We start from the raw sequence: 22,185 nt of genomic DNA on the forward strand, positions 1-22,185 counted from the left end.
CAATATGTAAATCAATGGATGTGTAACTGATGTGATTCTGCAATCTGTGTATGGGGTGAAGGTGGGAGTTCATAACCCACTTGAATCAAAGTGTGGAATATGATATGTCAAGAAATTTGTAATGTTTTGAACAACCCACAATAAAAAATTAAAAAAAAAAAAAAGAATGTTGGCTCTGCGACCAGATCTCCAGAGGAACATACCTGCATTGACCATAACTCAAACTGCTTATCTTTAGAATGAAAATTGTGGTAATAAGGCTCCATATAAGAAATAAAATAATAAATATAAAATTTTGACAGTGTCTAACATTCAATAAGTGTTAACCATTATTATTTGTGGCCACAGAATCAACTGTATTACTTCTCTTACATCCCAGGGTGACATGGTGGACTCATCTCACCTGAAAGTTAAATTGATCATTGCATATTACCCACACAGTAGCTTTCTGATAGGAAGAGTCTGAATGAAGCTGAATTGAAGAACTAGACTAAGACACTGAGTATATGTCAAGACCTAATACTGAGATTATCAATAAAAAGCCTCTGGGATTTCAGTTTAAATGTTCTAATCTTCATTTTTCCAGTCATACTTCAAGATTAACTTTTATATATATATATATTAGCAGGAAAATGAACCACTATTTTTATCTATATCTTCAGATGTTTGATTTTGTACTATGAAAGGAGTGAATCCAAACAATGAATGCTCATCAAGAAGCCGTGATGAACAAGCAGACAGAAAATCAATAAGGATATGAAAAACTTGAACAGCTCCATAACTGACTTGGCCTAATTGGCATTTATAGAACACTCCAGCCAATACCAGTTAGAATACATAGCTCTTTTGAAGTGCATACTACCATACCAATTTCTGGGCCATAAAACAAACCTTGATAAATCTTAAGATTCAATTCATACAGTGAATTGCTGACCACAAAACGAATAATAGAAACTTCTCTGAAAAATATTCAATTTGGAAATTAGATAATACACTAAGAGTAACCCATGGGGCAAAGGAAAACATTAAATAGGAAATTACAAAGTATCTTGAATGAATTAAAATGAAAACTCAAAATATTAAACTTCTGAAGATTCCCTAGGCAGTGAATTTAGGATAGAATGAATCCCAGCACTAGAATAGAAAAAATAAATCTCACATTAATGACCTCAGCTTGTACCTTAAGAAACCAGAAAAAAAAAAAAAGGAGAGAAGAACAAGTTAAAATCAAAGTATATAGAAAAAGGAAATAATTATTAGAGGGGAAAATCTATGAAATGGAAAACAAGAGAGGAAAAATCAATGACACAAAAACATGCTCTTTGAGAAGATCAATAATATTTATAAATTTCTAGCTAGATAAATCAGGAAGAAATGGTATAAGACACAAACTACAAATAGAATGAAAGAGGTTACATCATTAAAGATTGTATGGCTACTAAAGGGATAACAAGGGAATATACTATGTACAGTTTTATGTCAATAAACTGAACAACTGAAATGAAATGGGTCAAGTCCCTAAAATAAGAATAAATTACTTAAGAATAAATTAAGGGCTGGGAATATAGCTCAGTGGTAGAGAACTTGCCCAGCACATGCAAGGCCCTGCATCAATTTCCAGTACACCTAATAAAATAATAATAATAATAATAATAATAACAACAACAACAACAATAAGAAGAATCTGAAAGACCTACTATACATTAATGAAATTAAACTATTAGTTAAATGGCTTTCATGAATGAAATTCCTGGTCTACATTGATGTCCTGTTAAATTCTACCAAACACTTTTAAAGAGATACAAGAATTATTTCTAGAAAACTGAAAAAGAGATGAGTTCCTATTGTATGATGTTAGCATTACAGGAATAAAAAAGTGAATATATCATGAGAAGGAAAACTACACACCAATTTTCCTCATGAACAAAAATGAACAAAAATCTAAATATGTTTTAGCAAATGGATTCTAACAATTTATAAAAAGAATAATACTTTATAGCTAAATGCTATTTGTCTCAGCAACACATGGATTGGCTAATATTCAAAAATCAATCAGTATAATTCACCATGTTAACAAACTAAAACAAAAACAAATACACACACACACATACACATCCACATAACCTTCTTGATAGATATAGAAATCACTCTGGTTAAATTAACATCCATTTCTGATTAGGATGCTTAACAATGTAGGAATAGATATTTTCAACATTATAAAAGAAATTTATAGAAGTTTAGTGACATTCATACCTGTTAAAGTACAGGATATATGCTCTAATAACTTTAACATTGTACTAGATGAATACAAAAAATGAATTATTCCCATGTAGTGCAGCAAAAAATCATCAGAAATGGGAACTTAAAAATAATGCTACATGCAATAGGCTAAAACTGTGAAATACTTAGGGACAAATCTAATGTATACACATGTATATATAAAATCAGTAAGTAATATATATGTAAATAATCACTAAAAACTACATTGCTGAAAGAAAATAGAGGATCTAAATGAATGGAGTAATGGATTTTCTATTCATGAGTAAATCAGTATTATTAAGATGTCAGTTCTGCCAGGCATGGTGGCATATGCCTATAATCCCAATGGCAGTAGGATCACTAGCTCAAAGCCTGCCTCATCAACTTAGCAAGACCCTATACAACTTAGTGAAATCCTGTCTCAAAATAGAAAGGAGTGAGGATGCGACTTAATGGTTAAGTGCTTCTGGGTTCAATTCCTGGTACAACAAAAAGGAAAAAATAAAGATGTCATTTCCACCAAATTATTTTATAAATACAATTCAGTTCCTGCAATTTCAGTGTAATTTCTACAGAAACTGATAGATTTATTCCACGTGAAAATGCTGTAGACCAAACATAACTTAACAACGTTAGAAGAAAGATAATAAGAAAAAAAAGAACACTAACATTACCTTATTTCACAATTCATTATAAAACTACAATAATCAAGACTGTGTGATATTGTAGCCCCAGATAAACAAATATATCAATAGAACAGAATAGTCCAGAAATAAACCCACATACCTATAATTCATTGATTCTCAACAAGTATACAAAGGCAATTTGGTAAGAAAAGAATATATTTCAAGGGTTAAATTTCTCTCTCAGCATACAAATATTAATTCAACATTTATCCTAGATCTAAAAGTAAACCTTGTACAATAAAACTTAGAGGAGAAGAAAAAAAGAAAAATTTTCATGGTTTTGAATTATACAATGATGATTTAGAATACCAATTAAAGAAATATGATATAGGGTTTCATGAAAACTAAAACCTTTTACTTCTGGAAAGATATTGTTATAAAAATAAAGGAAGATTACAAATTGAGAAAAAAATTTGCAAATCATAAAGCTACAGATAAAGGACATGTACTCAGAATATATAAAGAATAGTTAAAACTCAATACAAAATAACTAAATTCTTTTTAAATGGTAAAGGATTCAAAACTGATGTTTTATTATACACAAATAAAAAAGTTTAATAGCTTTTCTCATTGTAAATATGTAATTCTGACCACAATGAGATAACACTAGATCATCTAAAATTGAAAGACTCAATTATACCCAGTGGCTATAGGTGAGGATATGGAGAAACTGGACTGTGATTCACTTTTAGTTAGAATATGTGATAGTAACTTTTTAAAACTACCTTGGAAAACAGTTCAGCAGTGTCTTCAAAAATTAAACATATCCATCAGGTGATCTGGATGTCTCACTTGTAAGTATTTATCAACAGCAAATAAAAGCAAAGGCACATATAAGCACTTATACATGTTCACAGAAGTAACATGTGCAATAGCCAAAAACTGGAACAACTCAAATGTCTAAGTGAATAATAAACAAAATGTTTTATACCTATATATTCTACAACATGCAATGTATCTTGAAATAATCATGCTTAGTGAAAATAGGAAAATAAAAAAGAATAAACATTTTATGACTTCATTTATATAAAGTTTGAGAAAATGACAACCAATTATAGTAAAAAAGATTAAAGGAGGAGAGACAGGAGGAAGGATTAAAAAAGGGCATGAGAAAAACATTTCATAGTGGTGGACATGTGTCTAACTTGATTGTGGAGATATTTTCTCCGTGTAAACATGTCCAAAAATAGCATATTGTACCTTTTAAACATATACAGGCTATTTTATTTAAATTAGACTCTGACATACCGGTTTAGAAAAATAAATTTTTTTATTAAGAAGTCTTAATTGAAAACGGGTGAGTGGGCACAGTAGCTCACACTTGTAATCCCAGCAGCTGGGGAGGCTGAAGCAGGAAGAACACAACTTCAAAGCCAGCCTCAGCAACAGCGAGGTGCTAAGCAACTCAGTGAGACCCTGTCTCTAAATGAAATATAAAAAAGGGCTTGAGGTGTGGCTCAGTGTTTGAATGCCCCTGAGTTCAATCCCTCGTACTCAAAAAAGAAAATGGGTGAATTCTAGAATCACTTGGTAACATACACTAAGAACTATATTTCCAGTGGTATTAACCTAAGATTATTCTCATATATACATTTTTTATACAATGTGAAAAATACCCTCTTTGAGCTAATGCAATGATCCATGACTTAAAAGGATATATTCTAACAATACAATTTGTATATTATAACCTATATCACTAATGAATAATCATTGAGACAGTCATTATTAGAGTACAAAATCAAATATCCAAATTACCATACTAAGGACTTTTGTAAATTATTGTTCTACCTCTAGTTATCAAATGCAAATATATTTTATACAAAAAAATAATAGTAATGTTTTTCAAAAACCTTAAAACATTATTGAATCAATAAAAGAACATTGCAAATTCCAATAGATGTAGTCTACACTAAAGATGACAGCAGATTTTAGCTGTATTTTAACTACTAAGTAGCTAGTAAGAGATGCACATCCTCATCTTAAAATTGGAATAACAGGGATAGACATATGAGGGGAAATCCTAATCAAAGCAATAGTGGTAAAAAATATAGAGTGCCTTAATTTTACATCTAGTTAATGGTCCAAATTTCATTTTAGGCATTCTAAGTCTAGTCTTCAAAAGTTAATTTATTACACAATATTATTCAGGAATCAAGCTTAATTCCCAAAATATCCCTTAAGTAATATGTATGAAATGCACGAGTCATGGCACTGCCTATATCCATTTGCATCACTCAATCAAAATAAATAAGTATTTAAGGGGCATTGATGAACGGCACGTTGTCACTAGACAGGTCAATTCTCTTATTAATAATAATAAAAACTGACATTTACATAACACCATTTGCACAGCAATTTTCATACTCAGTCTCCAAATATTTAGGCATTAATACTACCAATATTTCTGTGCATTATTTGGCAAACATTCTTCTCCATTTTCCTAATTTTTCAAGGAAAGCCCTAACTCATAAAATGACACGAACCTAGTGACTCTGTGTTTACTAAATCACAATCCATTTCTTTCTGCAAGGAAGAAGAAAAAATATATAATACATCTAGCATGAAATAGTTTGGCTACCCAAATAATGAAATATCCAATTGGCACCTGGGTCTTATCTATTCCCACCTTTTTATATGCGATCCAGTCAAACACCCTGTCAATATCTGTTGCCCGTAGCACTTCCTGGGATACAGGATGGGAACTGGCCAAACCATCAAGCAGCATCACTTCATGCAGAACATCTGTCAGAAACCTCTGTTTTTCCTGCAATACAGTAGATGGAACAATATCATAGGTGATTCATGTTTATGACAGATTACGAGACAACATGGACAGAGTGTGTCATTTAATTGATGATGCTCATCAGTCTTACATGGTAAGACTCAAATCTAAAAGGAACTCAGTAAATAAAACACTGCCCTTAAGGTACTTTAAAACAAAGGTGGATGATTTGAGCATAACATGAAATAAAATCAATGGACTACGATATGCCCTTAAGAGATAGAAACAGTGGACTGGGAATTTATCAGTGGTTAAAGCAAATTTGGAAAGTTCACACATATGAAAATGATATGATACAGGCTTTTTGTGCATTCTACTGGGTCAAGATTATAATTCCAGCCATAAATAACCTTCTTAGGTAAGTTCAATATAAAAACACATTTTGCCATTTAGATCATTTATTTCTAGTCCCATCAGAACAAACAGCTCATTCTCTACCTACTACTCACTCCCACTACACACATTGGTCTCTGAAAGAAATTCAGGACACCACATGATAAAAGGCACTATTGACATCAAACTATAATACCTGTTAATGTATATCTGAATTCAGAATAATGGACATAAAGTGGAAATCAATAAGTATCAATAATCCATTATGATGAAGTAGTGAAAACAGACAAAATCGTAAGACTTCTATTCTCTGCAACTTGACCTATTAGTATTTGCTCTAATAAAATCAGATTTTTAAGTGAGAAATAAACTGTAAAGAGAAGATACCTCTTTGTTGTTTTGTTTTAAGAAAGTTGGTTTTAAAGAAACACCTTGAGTTTTGTTAATAAATATGCTGGCTCCATTAGTCTTCCTGGCCTCCTGCCTTCATTGATGGAGGAGGGAAAGAAAAAAGAAGTTGCAGGAGATAATAAGGGCTAAATAGCCCCTAGCTAGTTGGGACCTGAGGAGTATCATTACAGAGATTAAAGACTCCAGTGCTTAAATTGCTGGACCTAATTCTGAACTGATTCCTGAAGCCTCCTAGTTTTGAGATAGCAGATAAACAGCATGTTATTTAGGAGTGAGTTGTAATTTCAAGCTGAGAGTACACCAATCCTGAACTTAAAGAAATGGAAGCAGAGAATGAACAGGTTAAGGAAAGAACAGTTAGTCTGGCTCAAAAGAAACATTTTTTGTTCATCTTTACTTGCTCAATGATTTAGTATTTTTAAGTAATAATTTAATTAATTAGCCAACTCTCTTTTGAAAGGCTTATTTTCTAGTAGCTCAGATTTTTAATTTTCTATTGCCCATATATCTAATTTTTTCAGCCTTCTTTTGTTCTAAGAATTTCTCAGCAATAGTCTATGCTCCATCAAAGAGTTTACAATGATAGAACCAAACCATATTCTGAGACCCAGAGGGCTGCTCCAGACCCCAGGAGGCCACAGTGACAAGGTCAAGCTTAGCCTGAGTTAAGTGACAAACATGACACGGCATGTATGGATTTCTTCTTGAATTATTTCCTCACTCAAGACAAATTAAGGAAAGAAGAATTGGACCCAATGATTTAAATTTTTTAAATTACTATGATTGATGTATACAATGTTTATTTTAAGTCCGCTAAAAAGCAACATTAAGATCTTATACAAACAGCCTGGACTTAGCCAATAAGGGCAAAGCATGTAACAATTCCAAAATGAAAATTTAAATGTTATTTTTAAGTGGTTGTCCAATCCAGTTACTCATTCAATTTTAAAATACATCTTAAAACTATCTCTTATTAGAATTAGAGGGAAAATCATGAAATGGGTAATGATACTTCAACTTGACCAATGAATACTTTGGTTTCTAAAGTACCAATTAAAGGTGTGATTCCATTCTAAAGTTAAAATAATATTCAGCTCTTTAAATAGTAATTGCCTGATTCATGTCACTCAAATTTCTAATCTAAAACCAAATGCAAAATGATGCTTTATTGGAATCTTAATTTTTAATATTTAGCAACAATAAATACATGTTGACCAATATTAAAACTTAATAAGTATATCTTTGATTTGCTATGGATATGAGTTTTAAGTGGTATAAAATAAATGGCTATATGATCTTAAAGATGAAATCTAAACTAAATTTCAAAGAGAAAACTTGTTAAAGGAGATACAAATTATATATAAAATATTGTTTCATGCTTCTTTCTGGGTAAAACAAACCTTTGCCTAGCTAATAAAATTTCTTTTTTTTTTTTCATTTTCGTTGTGCTGTCTACGATCTTTAGTTAATAGAATTTCAATAAATAGATTTTAACTTTAGTAGGGTTAAGTCATTAGTAAAACATCCATCTTCTACCTTGCTGGGGAGAAATGGTAGTGCATAATAGAGAAATGCTAACATGCATAAAGAGTTTGGCGGGGCAGAGGGACTGGAAGCACTCACAAAGCACAGAAGACAGAATACTTAAATTGAGAAGGAAAAAAAGAAAATTCTAGCCAGAGGCAAGCCCAATTTAACAGAACTACAAAGAGCTTCCAGGAGTGAAGGTACTAATTTTTTTATAAAAACCTGCTTCCCTATAAAATAAGAGATGATCTTAGCTTGTCAGTCCTGGGCTACAAACCTCATCATCATCAAAATCAAGCAGTGCAAAAACTACCAAGTATTGATTAATTACCTACTGTTTATCAGGAACTTTAAGAGTCTAAAAATGAAGGAAAAGAAATCCTAGCTCCAATGTTAGAGAAGAGATAAAACAAAACAGTTGGCCACAGAGAGTGAAATAATAGTTTTCTCACATGGACTAGAAGTGCTAAAGGGATTTTCAGAAACACAATACTCTAAATAGAATTACTTATGGACAGTTTATTGGAAGAGGTAGAATTTGATCTGACCCTTGAAGGAACTTTGAAGTTTAGTGTGTGGTATGGTGTGCGTGCGTGTGTGTGTGTGTGTGTGTGTGTGTGTATTTTCACTTTTTATTAGTTCCTTTTAATTATACATAATATTAAGGTTCTTTTCAACAGAATTAGACAAGCATAGAATCGAATTTGCTCTAATTCAGTCCTCAGTACTTCCTTTTTCTCTTCCATTCTCCCTCCCCCATTCCCCTTCCTCTAATCTACTGATCTTTCTGCTATTTATTTATAGTGGTTTTTTTTTTTTTAATTAGTGCCTTGTGGATATACATGAAAGTGGGATTCACTTGTGAATAGGAAAGTTTGGTGAGATTCATTTCACCATTCTTCTCTTTTCTTATCATTCCTCCCTCCCCCTCAATCCCCATCCTCCTGTACTGACCTCTCTTCTATTTCATGGAATCCCACCCCCTATCACCTTTACTTTTTTTTTTTCCTTCCTTTTTGGTCTAGCTTCCACATATCAAAGAAAATATTTAACCTTTGACTTTTGGGGACTGGCTTATTTCACTTACCCTGATGGTCTCAAGTTCTATCCATTTATTGGCAAACGCCATAATTTCATTCTTTATTGCTGAGTAAAACTCCATTGTGTGTGTATATCACATTTTCTTTTTCCATTCATCTATAGAGTAATACCTAGTTTGGTTCCATAGCTTGGCTACTTTGAATTGTGCTGCTATCAACACTGAAGTGACTGCATCGCTATAGCATGCTGGTTTTAGATCTTCTGGGTATACATTGAGGAGTGGAATCACTGGGTCATATGATGGTTCCATTCCTCATTTTTTCAGGAACATCCATAGTGTTTTCCAGAGTGTTGGCACCAATTTGCAGTCCCACCAATAATGTATGAGTGCTCTTTTTCCCCCACAATCTTGCCAACATTTATTATTGCATTCTTGATATTGCCATCTGACTCTTAACTCCAAATTTTAAGGTCATCCTGATCAGTGATCTACCACTTTCAAAAATTAGCACAGTAAAACAAAATAAATAACCTTAAAATCTGTTTGAAAGAGATCCAGCTAGGCATGGTGGCACATGCCTGTAACACCAGCAACTCTGGAGGCTGAGACAAGAGGATCACAAGTTCCAGGCCAGGCTCAGAGAGACCTTGTCTCAAAATTAAAATAATAAGAACAAAAGGGATTGTAGTTCAGTGGTAAAGTGCCCTGGATTCAATAACCAATATTAAGACCAGTAATAATAATTAATAATAATAATAACAACAACAACAACAAAATAAATAAAAGTAGTTCAATATTAACAGTAACCTACCACCTTAACATACACACAGGATAGTGTTGTTTCATATGTGTTTTCATTTACCCACTTACAATAATATCAAATGTATCAGTTTGTTTTCAACTTTTTTCAAAAAAAATACTCCATTTGCATTTTTGGAGAAATGCTTAAAGGCATTTTGGAAAAATAAAGAAAATGAGAGTAAATATGCAGAGTTGATAATGAATATCATAAAGCCATTATTTCATTTACTCATTTTATATATATAACATATATTATAATTATCATATTATAACATATAATATGATAGTAATATATTTATGGTGAACATTCAACAACTAGTATAAATATAAATATATATAAAATTCTTATTATATTCCAGATATGGTGCTACACTGGGGAATAAATATATGACTACAACCTAGTTCGTAACCTTAAAGATCTCAAGAATAGAAGATAAAGACTGATAAATAGCAAACTGTATTAGAATATGATGGATGCTACAAAACACAGAGGAGGAAATGATTAATTAGTTCAGAAAGGCTTCACAGAGGAGGTGACATTAAAGTGAACTGTTGAAGGATGAGGGTTTACTCAGATGAATGGAGGAAGCAGCTATAAAAGGGCACATCCAAGACAGAGGAAACATGCAAAAACAGCCACTCTGTTTGAATCCTCAATTATCAGGTTGAAGAGCTTGGTCTTAATAAATGGGCAGTAGCAAGCATAATGACATAATGAAAGTAGTATCTTAGGAAATTTGCCTTATCTGTGTTGTACAGGATGGCTTGATGTATGCAGAGCCAGGAGACAGGAAGTGACTATTGTACTGAGGGATTATGGTGTTGGTGTATTAAAATAAGGTGTTGCTGAATGACAGCTGGATCTGAGAGATCAACAAGTCTATGCTTTTTGTCTTGGTCCCTTGGCTTCATGGGGAGGAAATACTGAGAAATAACTATATGGCTTTTAGAGTTGATGGAATTTTAAATTTAAAAGGTGGGGAAATATTGACAGAAAATGGGGGAGTGGAAAAGGTGTGATTTGGTGGACAAGCTAAAAAATCAGTTTTAGACATGCTGCAAGGAAAGTGACAGCAAATGTGCAAAAACGGATGTGCTATGGACAACTGGAAGTAAAAGCTTGGGTTTAAGGTAAGAGACAAGTTTTAAACCTCCTTTGGCAATGCATAAGCATTTGTATGGAAATATAAATGAAGTCTCAGAAGGAGACTTCTTAAAAAATCATGTTTATAATTTTGGCATTTCATATATCAGCATATAACAGTATATGTGAAGGAAGTTAAGCATTCTTATCACATCATTAAATAAATCTGAGAAGTTATATTCTCTGATGTCGCATGATGGCTTCTGCCTGAAGCAATCCATCTGAGGGGTTAAAAGATGAGGAGTATGGATAGAGATGTGGACATGTTCCTATAGGAAGGCTGACTGGTTTCAGTGAATAGCAATACCAAGCAGATATTTTGTGTCATCAGAAAAGAACGACAAAAATAAGGCAGAGAGTAATGTGAATCAAGATCAAAGACAGATACATCAAACCAGAGACAAGGAGGATGAGAGCCAAGACTGAACCAATTCAAGTAATGGTGAAGTCTTCCCGGGCATGGAGAAAGTAGGAAAAATATCCCAAGGCGGACCTGGGTTACATCAGAGCAGTCACAGGACTCAGTTAATTTTCTAGGAGGATGGATCTGAACATAAACAGCCCTTCTGGTATTCCTAGGAGACAAGACAGGCACACTGCTGCAACCCTGATGAAACATCCCTTGACTGGAAGAAATATACCTGCCACTCACTAGAAGATGACCTTGAGCAAGGTCATCTCAGACCTCAGCACCCTCATTTGTAAACATATGTGGCTGTGAAGATTAAATAAGTGGATTAGTTCTGCATACAGTTATTAAGCTCCTGCTATGTCCCAGATGACATGCCTAGTTCTGAGGACAGAGAGATACAGGCAAGGGTCCTACATTCCAAGACTTCAGAATTGGAGAAGGAGAGACAAAGATGAAAGCAAATATTAAAACATGAGCTGCTATATATAAAAAGAGAAGCAGGTTCAGGATATAGTGTGACTACACCCAGAGGGCTATGATTTGTTCTGCCTGAGGGAGGGCAGGAAAAGCTTTTGAGGTGATAGTTTAAATTGAATTTTAAGGTTGATTTGAGTTTTTGAGAAAGAAATGGCAGAAAAGGATATTTTGGACAGAGGGGGAAAAGTGGGAAATGTCGTGGAGACCTTTCAGCATGGTTTCTTAGGGGGCCTACAGAGTTCTGTGTGGCAAAAAGCAGAGAATGAATTACTAGCGATGATCACAGAGGGAGACAGACAAGAACAAAAGCATCAAAGACTGATGACAAGTTAAGAAGCTGGAGTGAGGAAGTGAGATCATCAGACCTGCACTCGGAGAGTAAGTCTGAATAAATAATGATAAAGGGGACAGGCAGTGATGAGCAACCAGAGACAGAGAAATGGGACAATATTGTATAATTGTGAACAAATAGTACACAATGTGGCCTAAATCTTTGTGATCACAAAATAACACACTAATTACTTCTCTAAAATTGAGTTCAATTTTGTGGTGACCAATGGTGAACAGACAGAGCACTTACTTTGGAATCCCAAGATGTATAAATTAAATATGAATATAAACATAAATACAGATGCAGGTACAGACTTATATTAAGATATGCATAAATGTATCCAAACAGATGCAAGGATTTTTTTCAGTATTTTCATTCATTTATGTAAAGTAATGTCTTAATATAGTTTTATGTTCACAATATTCTCTTGAACAGACAAAGATTTTTCTAATCTTTGAACCCAAACCAGTACAAATGTCTGACTGAAATAAATTGAACAATCCAATCTAATTCCATCTGTTTGTTACCTATTTCATATATGGGAATCCTGTGTTAGATCCCAGGGAAACACAACTGAGACACAATGCTTATATATAAGTAGCTCCTTGACAGTGTGGACAACATATGTGATCCACTCATTAATGCCACGTGATGGTGGATATTAACTTCAATAGAACTATGGGAGTAGAGATTAACATGATTTCAGTGTCCATTAGCCATCCATCATAAAGAGAAGTAAGATATGTCACTTGCATTTTATCTGTCTAAAAACCTATACTATCATGTGATAAAGGCCTTTAAAATTCTATGTGCTAAACAAAATGTCACATGAATCCACTCTAGACTGAACCCCTTTGCTGATAGGAGGCTAGAACAAGGGATACAGGTATGCCTAGAATGGCATAGCTAGAATTTTATTCTTGTTTCTCCTGAACTATTCAAATCATGACAGGTTAAAGCAGATGAATATGATCAAGAATTCAAACAACAAAAGTAAATATATTGGAGGATAATATCCACAAGGCTTTATTTATGTGAAATGGTAGCACTGTGAAGCTGAAATTTTCAAATTTTGTAATCCTATAATGGAAGGCAATATTTATGAAAATTAGAAATTATACTTCAAATTCCCTACAATATTAAACGAACTTTATTCTACAAATTTTATATCATCTGCCTACTTTTTACAAAGTTCTAAAATGCCCCAAAGTATTTTAAGCTTTCCAGGTGAAATGTAGCTAGATTTACTGGCAAAAAATTATATCATCATTTGACTGAGTAGTTAATATTTTATATACAACTAAATCATACCAATAGAAGAAATAAGAGTAAAAACATATGCTTTCATATAGCAATATGCTTCAAAATTAATGTTTCAAAATGTCATGTTTAAAATACACATGCCCAAGACATTAATAATGATTTCCATGTGTAGCTTGTTAAAATAGTTCATTAACAAATTAAAGTCAAGCTTGTGCAAAAATACATATACATAGTAGGCACTGAAGAACAATTTTAAAAGGAATCACCATGAATGTCTACAATGAAACAAGTGCTGAACTGAAAAGTTTACCTCTGTTTTTATTTACATAACCTTTCACAGAAGGTGTTACATAAACACAAGCCTCCAGGTACCAGCCAGATCTCTATTGATACAACTTTATTCCTGAGTTCAGAAAACTTGAACTAAGTAACTGAACTAATGTGTACCATATGTTCTTACTTCTTTCAACTATCACCATTTGTCATCCACTGCCAAACCACAAGTTCTCTAAGAAACCTTAATCAATGCATAAACTAAAAGGCAATTATATTTCTATAAGAATATCTTGGATGATTTTATAAGCCTCATAATCCTAGATAACCCCTGCACGTATCTTTGTAGAGCCAAGATACTCTCATCAATCATAACTTAGAGAAAGTGGGTTAAACTGTGAGTCTCTTCAGGGACTCATCCTTCTTCTGCCTGATGTTGTGTTTTTAATATCCAAGCTGAATGTGTCATGTCACATATTATCCAAGATGTGACAAGTCAAGAGAAAATGCTAAGATGGAACACAAAGCATACTGCACTACATACAACAACATTATGAACCCTGTGCAGACTGAATCAAGAACCTTAAAGATATGGCAACACTGACGTGGTTGAAGTTACTGTCACTCATATTTTCATTAATTATGGTAATCCTGGCTCTTACAGAATAATCATGAATGCACTCAACATGTCAATCACAGTCATAATCACAAACAGGTTGTCTAATTATGTAGCTCATGCTGATTCTAGTAGCCCCATAAAATTGTTGTAAATAATCTAATCCTCCCATACTCTCCCTCCCTACCCCACTAGAAGTCAACCTCCTTATGTCAAGAAAACATTCAACATTTGTTTTTTTGGGATTGGCTAACTTCACTTAGCATTAAATTAATTCTAGATAGGGAAGACGGGTGGGCGGGACAGGGAGAGGGCAGGAGATTAGCAAGGATGATGGAATGTGATGGATATCACTATACAAAGTACATGTATGAAGACTTGAATTGGGTGTCAACACATTTTCTATACAAACAGAGATATGAAAAATTGTGGTGTATATGTGTATTAAAAATTGTAATGCAAAAAAGTACATGTATAAAGGCATAAATTGGCATGAACATACTTCATATACAGAGATATGAAAAATTGTGTTCTATATGTGTAATAAGAATTGTAATGCATTCCACTGATGTTGTTTATATAAAACAAATAAATACATAGAATCAATAAAAGATAAAAAAATAAAAAAATTATTGTAAATATCCATATATACCATGTGCTTTCATATAAACTACTTAAAACATGCAAGTCATTTCGCTTCTCTTTATATTTGTAGATTTCTTAACATCTTTCCCTGTATTTTCTTTCACTTCTCCAATGTAGTTTCATATATTTCTACCCTAATTTCTAATATAATCCATTTCCTTTTAATGTTTTCATTAGTGTATTATAGTTATAGATACTAGTGGGGTTTATTTTTACATAATCATACATGCGTGGAATATAATTTGCTCTATTTCAATCCCCAGTACTTTCTCTTTCCCTCCAATTCTCCCTCCCTCTGTTCTCCTTCTTCTACTCTACTCGTTTTCTTTCTACTTATTTTTTTTTCAATTGGTGCTTTACAGTTATACATAAAGGTGAAATCCAACGTGGTTTATTCATATATATACATAGCATAATTTAGGGTCAATTTCATTCCACAGTCCCCCCTTTCTCATCCCTCCTCATTCCCCCTCTGTCCCCTTCCTCCATTGCACTGACTGCCTACTTTCATGGGATACCCACTCTGCCTTTATTTTCATTATTTTATTCTAGCCTCTGCATATGAGAAAATATCCAATCCTTAATTTTCTGAGTCTGCCTTATTTCACTTATTATGATTAGTTCCTCTATCCCTTTATCAACCAATGTCTTAATTTCTAATATAATCTACTTCTAATCTCAAGATACTTTTTACTTCAATGAATGAATTCCCAATATCAACACAGAAACTATTATAATATTTCATAAATGATCTGGTAACTTTTGTTTCATAATGTTTGTTAATTTGGGGCCAGATACTTAATACTTAACAATTAATATATGTTACACTTTGGGTTGACTGCTGAAGAATGATGTGAGATAATAGTCCTTAGCCTGATGCAGCCTTCCATCCAGAGAAGGTGACTATCTTCTTCTCCTTTACTAGCTACCATGAACTGATTCCTGCTTTTCCACAGAATCAGGATCCTACCCATAGATGGTAAGTTTCTGTGAGATAAAACTGCTTTTATCTTTTCAATAACCCTCTCTCTGCTTTGGCAATAAGAACAATTTCCTCTATTGCTCTGCTTAACTTTTTGACAAGTTAATAAGACATTTTAATAAAGTCAAATTTGCCAATCAAAATTTTAAAAGATACACATTTATTTCTCACATCCATCACAAGGAGTCTCCAATATTTAAAGACACAAATAATAGACTCCTTTAATACTTGACTGATGATGTAATTCAGAGGAGTTTAAAATGCATATTGACTAATAATTTCAAACAGATTTTATTTTTTAAATTCTAATGGAAACTCTCATAACATTCAGGTCTGGAAGAATTCCAAGGATGAACTAATCAACTCCCAAAAGTTATTAACATGGCTTCAAGTGGCTAATTCACTGTATGTTATTTGAATTTGTGAAATAAATAATAATTCAAATGACCTTAATTCTGTAACAAAATTCTTATTAAGTTGATGAATGGATTCCATTAAATATCACATTTGTTTTTATAATTTAGCTTTGATATTTAGTCATACAGATGGTCAGTTCATCAAACAAACTAATCTGGTAAAAACTTTACACTTGTCAGATCATCTTTATCTTTCCAATGAAGATAAGAAGCGTTGTTTTTTTTTTTTAATTTGAAAGATTTACTAAACCATATAGAAAGACCTCTCCAGGTCATATGGAGCACTGAAGGACAAGAAAGTTAACCAATTTGGACACTCTATATTACTGCATTCAAAGTAAACTATAATAATGTTAAATAATAAAATGTTTGTATAATTATCAGGGAAAACCTTCACTATTTAGAATAGTGCAACAAAATTCAGCATTAGCAATCCATTTATAACGTGCAAAAGTGTTTAAGTATTAACATCCCAAACTCATTCAGAAAGGAAATAGGTATCTCCAGAAGTACCATGGGAAAGCAATTTGGTTGCTCTCACTGATTTTTTAATATATGACTCACAATATGCTTCATTGGAAGACAATAGTTGAACTTTTAAAATAATACCATTACACTTAAGTATCTAACAGTAACACTAATACTGGCAAAAATGATAGAAAAAAAATGAAATTTCTTTGATTCTTAAAACTACCCTCCAACAGTGGCAGCATGAGTATTTCAGGCATATTTGACAATGGAGTGAAAAATTACACAGCTATTAAGCAACAGAAAGCCAAAAAATTAACTCTCGGGATGAGTAGAAAAGAGGAGTTGAGCTTCATTCTGGGAAAACTAAAAGTGACATTATTCTGATAAAAACAATCAAACTAAATTGGTAAATGGATCTGATGGGCTTCGAGGGCATGGGTATTTTGTCCTCATCTAAGTGGTCCCCATCCCTAACAGAAAAACTAGCAAAAAATGGACATCCAATAAATGTTAAATAGTTGACAATGAACAAGTCAATAGAGATTAATCCCTGGAGATAACTGGGACAAAAGTCACAAGCACAGTACTTAGCAACAAATGGAAAAATATTATTTTGTTGTGAAAAGCCAAATATTTTCAAGCCTGGGAAGTGCCATAACCTGTCAGCTCACAAAAGAAATCAAAGGTTTCAAGAAAAGCTCCTTGCTGTCTTACAAGCAGGGCAACGAACTGGGTGTAAGAGATTCTCTTAGTTTTTAATTGTCTTCATAAATAGTGGATCAGGTTGCAGCCACTTGACATTGGACCATCCATCTAAATTTGGTTTGTCTTTCATTAAACAACTTAGAAATATTATTTAGATGAAATTATATTTAAATGAAAACACACCATCCTACTAAGACCCCTCCCATTACAACAAAAGAACAGAAATCTGCTTTTCAAAGTGCATACCTATCTTCCCAGCACACCTGTGTAGTTTAGAGGATGAAGCAGGACTTAAAAGCAGAATTTATCTGAGGAGAAAGATAGTCAACATCTGAATAAAGGGAATGGCTATTATAACAAAGTAAATCTGTACAAACATTGTAGAACATATTTGAGCCATGTAGTATAAAAATGATAATTAATAGCTAAATGCCCTTATTATTCCATGCTTTGGCTAATCCTCTGAGACTTACTGGGCCACATTTTATTTTCCAAATGTCTCTATGAATACAAAGACTCTAACAAGGTCATGGCTTTGTGTTTTTTAGCTACTTCACAAACAAAATAACTGCTGACCAGGGCATGGTTGGTCAGCTAAAGCCAAAAGAAAAAAGAAAAGAAAAATTCCAAACTTTCCCATACTGAAACCATCACATTAAAGATAAAATATAGTGTATTTAAAAAACTGATATAACAGCAGTTCCCTACTAATATTACCATGAGGTTTATTCCATAGAAATTAACACAACAAATGGCTCATTTTGGGTGCTTGTTAAATCTTTGACTGAGATAAATAGAATGAATGAAATGTATGAATGAGTTGAAAGGCAAAAAGCGGTAGCAGTACAGCAAACTAATTTATACAAAATTATTGAGCTAGTAGGCTGTTAGCAGCACTTAAGAACTGCATCACTGAACTATAAATAAAATCTGGAGAAGAGAAAATAAAATGATTAAAGGAATTAATTGGACACAGGTGTTCCTGAAGCAGGTTCCCAGGGAGAGAAAGCATTGCCACATATCTTCATTTTTAAAGGCCAATATGACACAAACTGACAAAAATAAGACTCCAATCACTAGAATTTTATTTCATCAATCCCAGAAAGAGACAAAAAGCCAAAGATATAAAACTGTTCAAAAGGGGCTTACTTAAATTTGTGAATGGTGGATCCATGGAGGTTATTCAGCTCAGTGTCAAAATCTGTTCTGCCCACAATGTTTTTTTGGGATTCATGGCTGAGGAGAGCTGCCTGAATGGTAGGCTGAATAGTGGTCTAGTCAATATGAGACTCCTTAGCCTCGAGAAAAAAGACAATAGAGAAGCTGTACACTCTCCAGGTGCTCAGCAGAATGTCTTAATTCTCTTTCACTGTGAGTTAACATACGTAAAGTGCTTGTTGATACACAGGAAACGCTGCGTGGGCTGTATTATCACCCCTGGTCCAGGAGCAACTGAGGCAATAGCTTCATCAATCTCAAGATTATCTTTTCATATTTTCTCTACCCAGAAAGCTCTTTTGCAAGATTCCATTTGATCACGTGAACTCACAACTTTCATTTCTGACATTCTTGTCTAGTGACATCTGAACAGTATTACAGTAACCTTGACGAAAAGGGGGGAAAAAGCCTCATAAAGTGTTATGGACTGAGACAGTCACTCCTTGCCTAGAAATGAGTTGTGTTCTAATGTCTTTTAAAACATATAGCTGTCTGGTTAAGGATGATTAATAATTTAGAAACTAATGAATTATTCTTGAGTTGCCCTCGGAGTCCCCAGCTTTGGTTGTGTTCATGTTAGGGGCTTTGCAAAGCAAATTCGTCTTTACCTGGGAAAATGCTGAATAATATCAGATGCTGCACAATTCATATATTATGGGAAGATAACATTTTTACCAGGGGCAGTGGAATGGACAGATAAACTAGTAGTGTGATCTGTTATGGCCAATATTATATTTGAGAACAAAGATGCCAAAGAGAACATTTTATCATTTTGGTATAATTTTTGGCATTATAAATTTGGGGGTTTATCAAGTGACATATGACAATTTCTTAGCAAGCTGAAATATTCTGCTTACAAACAGCGTTTATTTAAAGGGGGAAAGAATAAGCTGGTTTCCCCTGCAATAAAGGACAGCCCTGCATTATTGCTGGGCTTCAGATTCATTAGTAGTTTTCTTCTTCGAAAACATCTAATCCTATAAATTTGAAATTCCTAAGGAAATGTAGAAAGACCTTGACACCATGCAAATCCAAACACAGTCTTCAGAAGCAATGCTTTATTCCCCAGGGAATGCTCATTTATCTTTTATCTCTGGTTTAAAGTATACAAATCCTGAAACAATGTCTTTCTAAACAAAATGACTTTGCTTTTAAAAAATCATCCGTTAAGAACAAGTACGAAATTTTCAATTTGCTGTTGTGTTTTAAATTTTAAAAACCAATATAGGAAAAAAGATGATGTAATGCAACTAAAAAAAAAATCCCAAATACTTACCTGAATATAGAAATATATGTGAATATATATGAATACTAATAAATTTTCATGTTTTCTCTTCCCTTTCTAAACATACATGACTTAGCAAGACAGCTATTCTTCCAAAATGAGACTTAGCACGTCTTGATAACATTGAAGCTCCTTAAAAGATTCCTTTTCCAAAGCAACTGAAAAACCAGTCTTGACTCTTATTTTTTTATTACAAAAAGTTACAAAAGTATGAATGCATTCAATATTCTTCATTTATAGCTTAAATTTAAAAATGTATTTGTGTCATTAACTTCTACATCAGTTGATATACTTCAACAATTAACAGATGATAGTTTGACCTAACTTATTCTTCTTTCTAATAGATGCCCTTAAAGGGGCACTAACAAAAAATATTTTATTAGAAAGTACAAGAGTTAGTCCTCAAAGGAGGAAAACATTAACACAATTTGTTATTGTTTTAGCTGCACTGAGGGCAATTTTAATGTGATAGTGTAACAGATGCAGCTGCTGTTTTAACAAAGATTACTCGCTAAAAATTCTTAATATCTCTTCATTTTGATTAGAATCCAAGTCTCAGCTCATTGCTTTTGGATTATCCTAATTTGTACTCGCTTTGAGTTCCAGTCTAATCCTCAAGATGCAGGATATCAGGGCACATCAGGACACATCAGGATTCCTCCTGCACTTTTTCTGAGTGCAGATATGAAACTTCAGACACTTTCCTTTAATGGCATTAGCTGCTGTTCTCACTGCAGCTCTTGCTTCTTTGTACTTTCTTTGTCTTTGCTACAAGTCCATTATCTACCAACACCAAAAACTGCTCTAACCAATAATGTTAAGGGAAAAGTGGCCCTTTCTCCCAGAATAGGGAGCTAGAGTTCCCCATTCCCTCTTCAATGGGAAAGAAAAATATCCTCTAAAAAAAAAGTCTATGCTTTCAGTTGAAAAAAAAAAATGCTTTCAGACTGGGGAGGATAGAAGGGGAAAGGGGAAACACAAAGAAGAGATCCATTTTAAAGGCTGGGACCCCAAGGGACCTAAGAAAGTACTCCTTCTACTGCCCTTCTAGTCACTCACTGTAAATGTCACTTTTAAGCTACTGAGCAGGATCAAATAGACCACAAACCCTTGGTACTAGCCCGAGGAAACCTTTAAAATTTTTCACATTCAATAGGTGAGAGTCATCTGAGAATAAAATATCATCAACTAGTTAAAAACAATCGATCACTTTCTAACTGATTACTTGCAAAGAGTCAGATACTCTATGAAGACTTTGATCTTAACAAACAAACACAACTCTATGGAAAACCAAGAATATAGATACTTACATTTACTTACCATTAAGTATTTACAAAGTAAGATTCAAAATCATTATTTAATTCTCAAATGGCTTATCTCTGGCCCCATAAACAAATATATTTTGATTTTTTTAAGGAATAACCAGCAATAATGCCAATATGCCAACTATTTTTAGAATCCATATTAAATAACTTTTAAAAGTATGTGAAAAAATTTTTGCCTACTGACATCAAATCAAAGATGGACTTAGGAAATGAATAGCTAAACAAGTAAAATATGTACCTAGACCAAATTACTTTCTTTCTACTTTTCTATTTTTGTCTCTTTGAATAGCAGAATGTTTATTATGATTTAGAATGATTAAGCAATGTCTTTACACTTAAACCAGAAAAATTTAACTCAATAACTGTTATTTCAGTTAATCCAACAGTTTCCTCAACTTTTTTGAATAAAAATAAGTTTAATAATTGAGAATGATTTTATTCCAAAAAAATTATATTCTAACACTTTTTGTTAGAGCATATTACCAGTCTAATGGCAGAATTCAGTTTTACTATTTTGTTCCTGCCTATGATAGAGACAATCAACTATACATCTGTTAAAATTTTAGGAAATATAATTTAAAATATTTGAAGTATTTAACATGGATGACATCTAGTCACATGAATCCCAGGGTTCTTACAAAAATTTAGGGAGAATTTCCAGTCGGAAATTTTTGTCTATGTGTTACTTCGTATAATTCGACATATAAAATAATGTACAATTTTATCAATGTATAGTGTAAAATAAATTTTAAGTTATTTATTCATTTGAAGTGCTGGCGAT

At 33.1% G+C, this 22,185-nt stretch overlaps 1 protein-coding gene across 3 annotated transcripts in view; it reads right to left on the reverse strand.

The window, feature by feature from the left end:
• Window positions 1-22,185, reverse strand: part of Trhde (thyrotropin releasing hormone degrading enzyme) — a 370,936-nt gene that overhangs the window by 145,878 nt on the left and 202,873 nt on the right. For all 3 annotated transcript variants that reach the window (XM_048804974.1, XM_015482991.2, XM_048804973.1), the window contains exon 6: window positions 5,572-5,709. In XM_048804974.1, coding sequence (XP_048660931.1) covers window positions 5,572-5,709 — 138 coding nt within the window. The remainder of the gene's footprint in view (window positions 1-5,571; window positions 5,710-22,185) is intronic.

The sequence above is a fragment of the Marmota marmota genome, unplaced genomic scaffold (genome assembly GCF_001458135.2).
Source record: "Marmota marmota marmota unplaced genomic scaffold, marMar, whole genome shotgun sequence".
In the NCBI taxonomy this organism is placed as follows: Eukaryota; Metazoa; Chordata; class Mammalia; order Rodentia; family Sciuridae; genus Marmota; species Marmota marmota.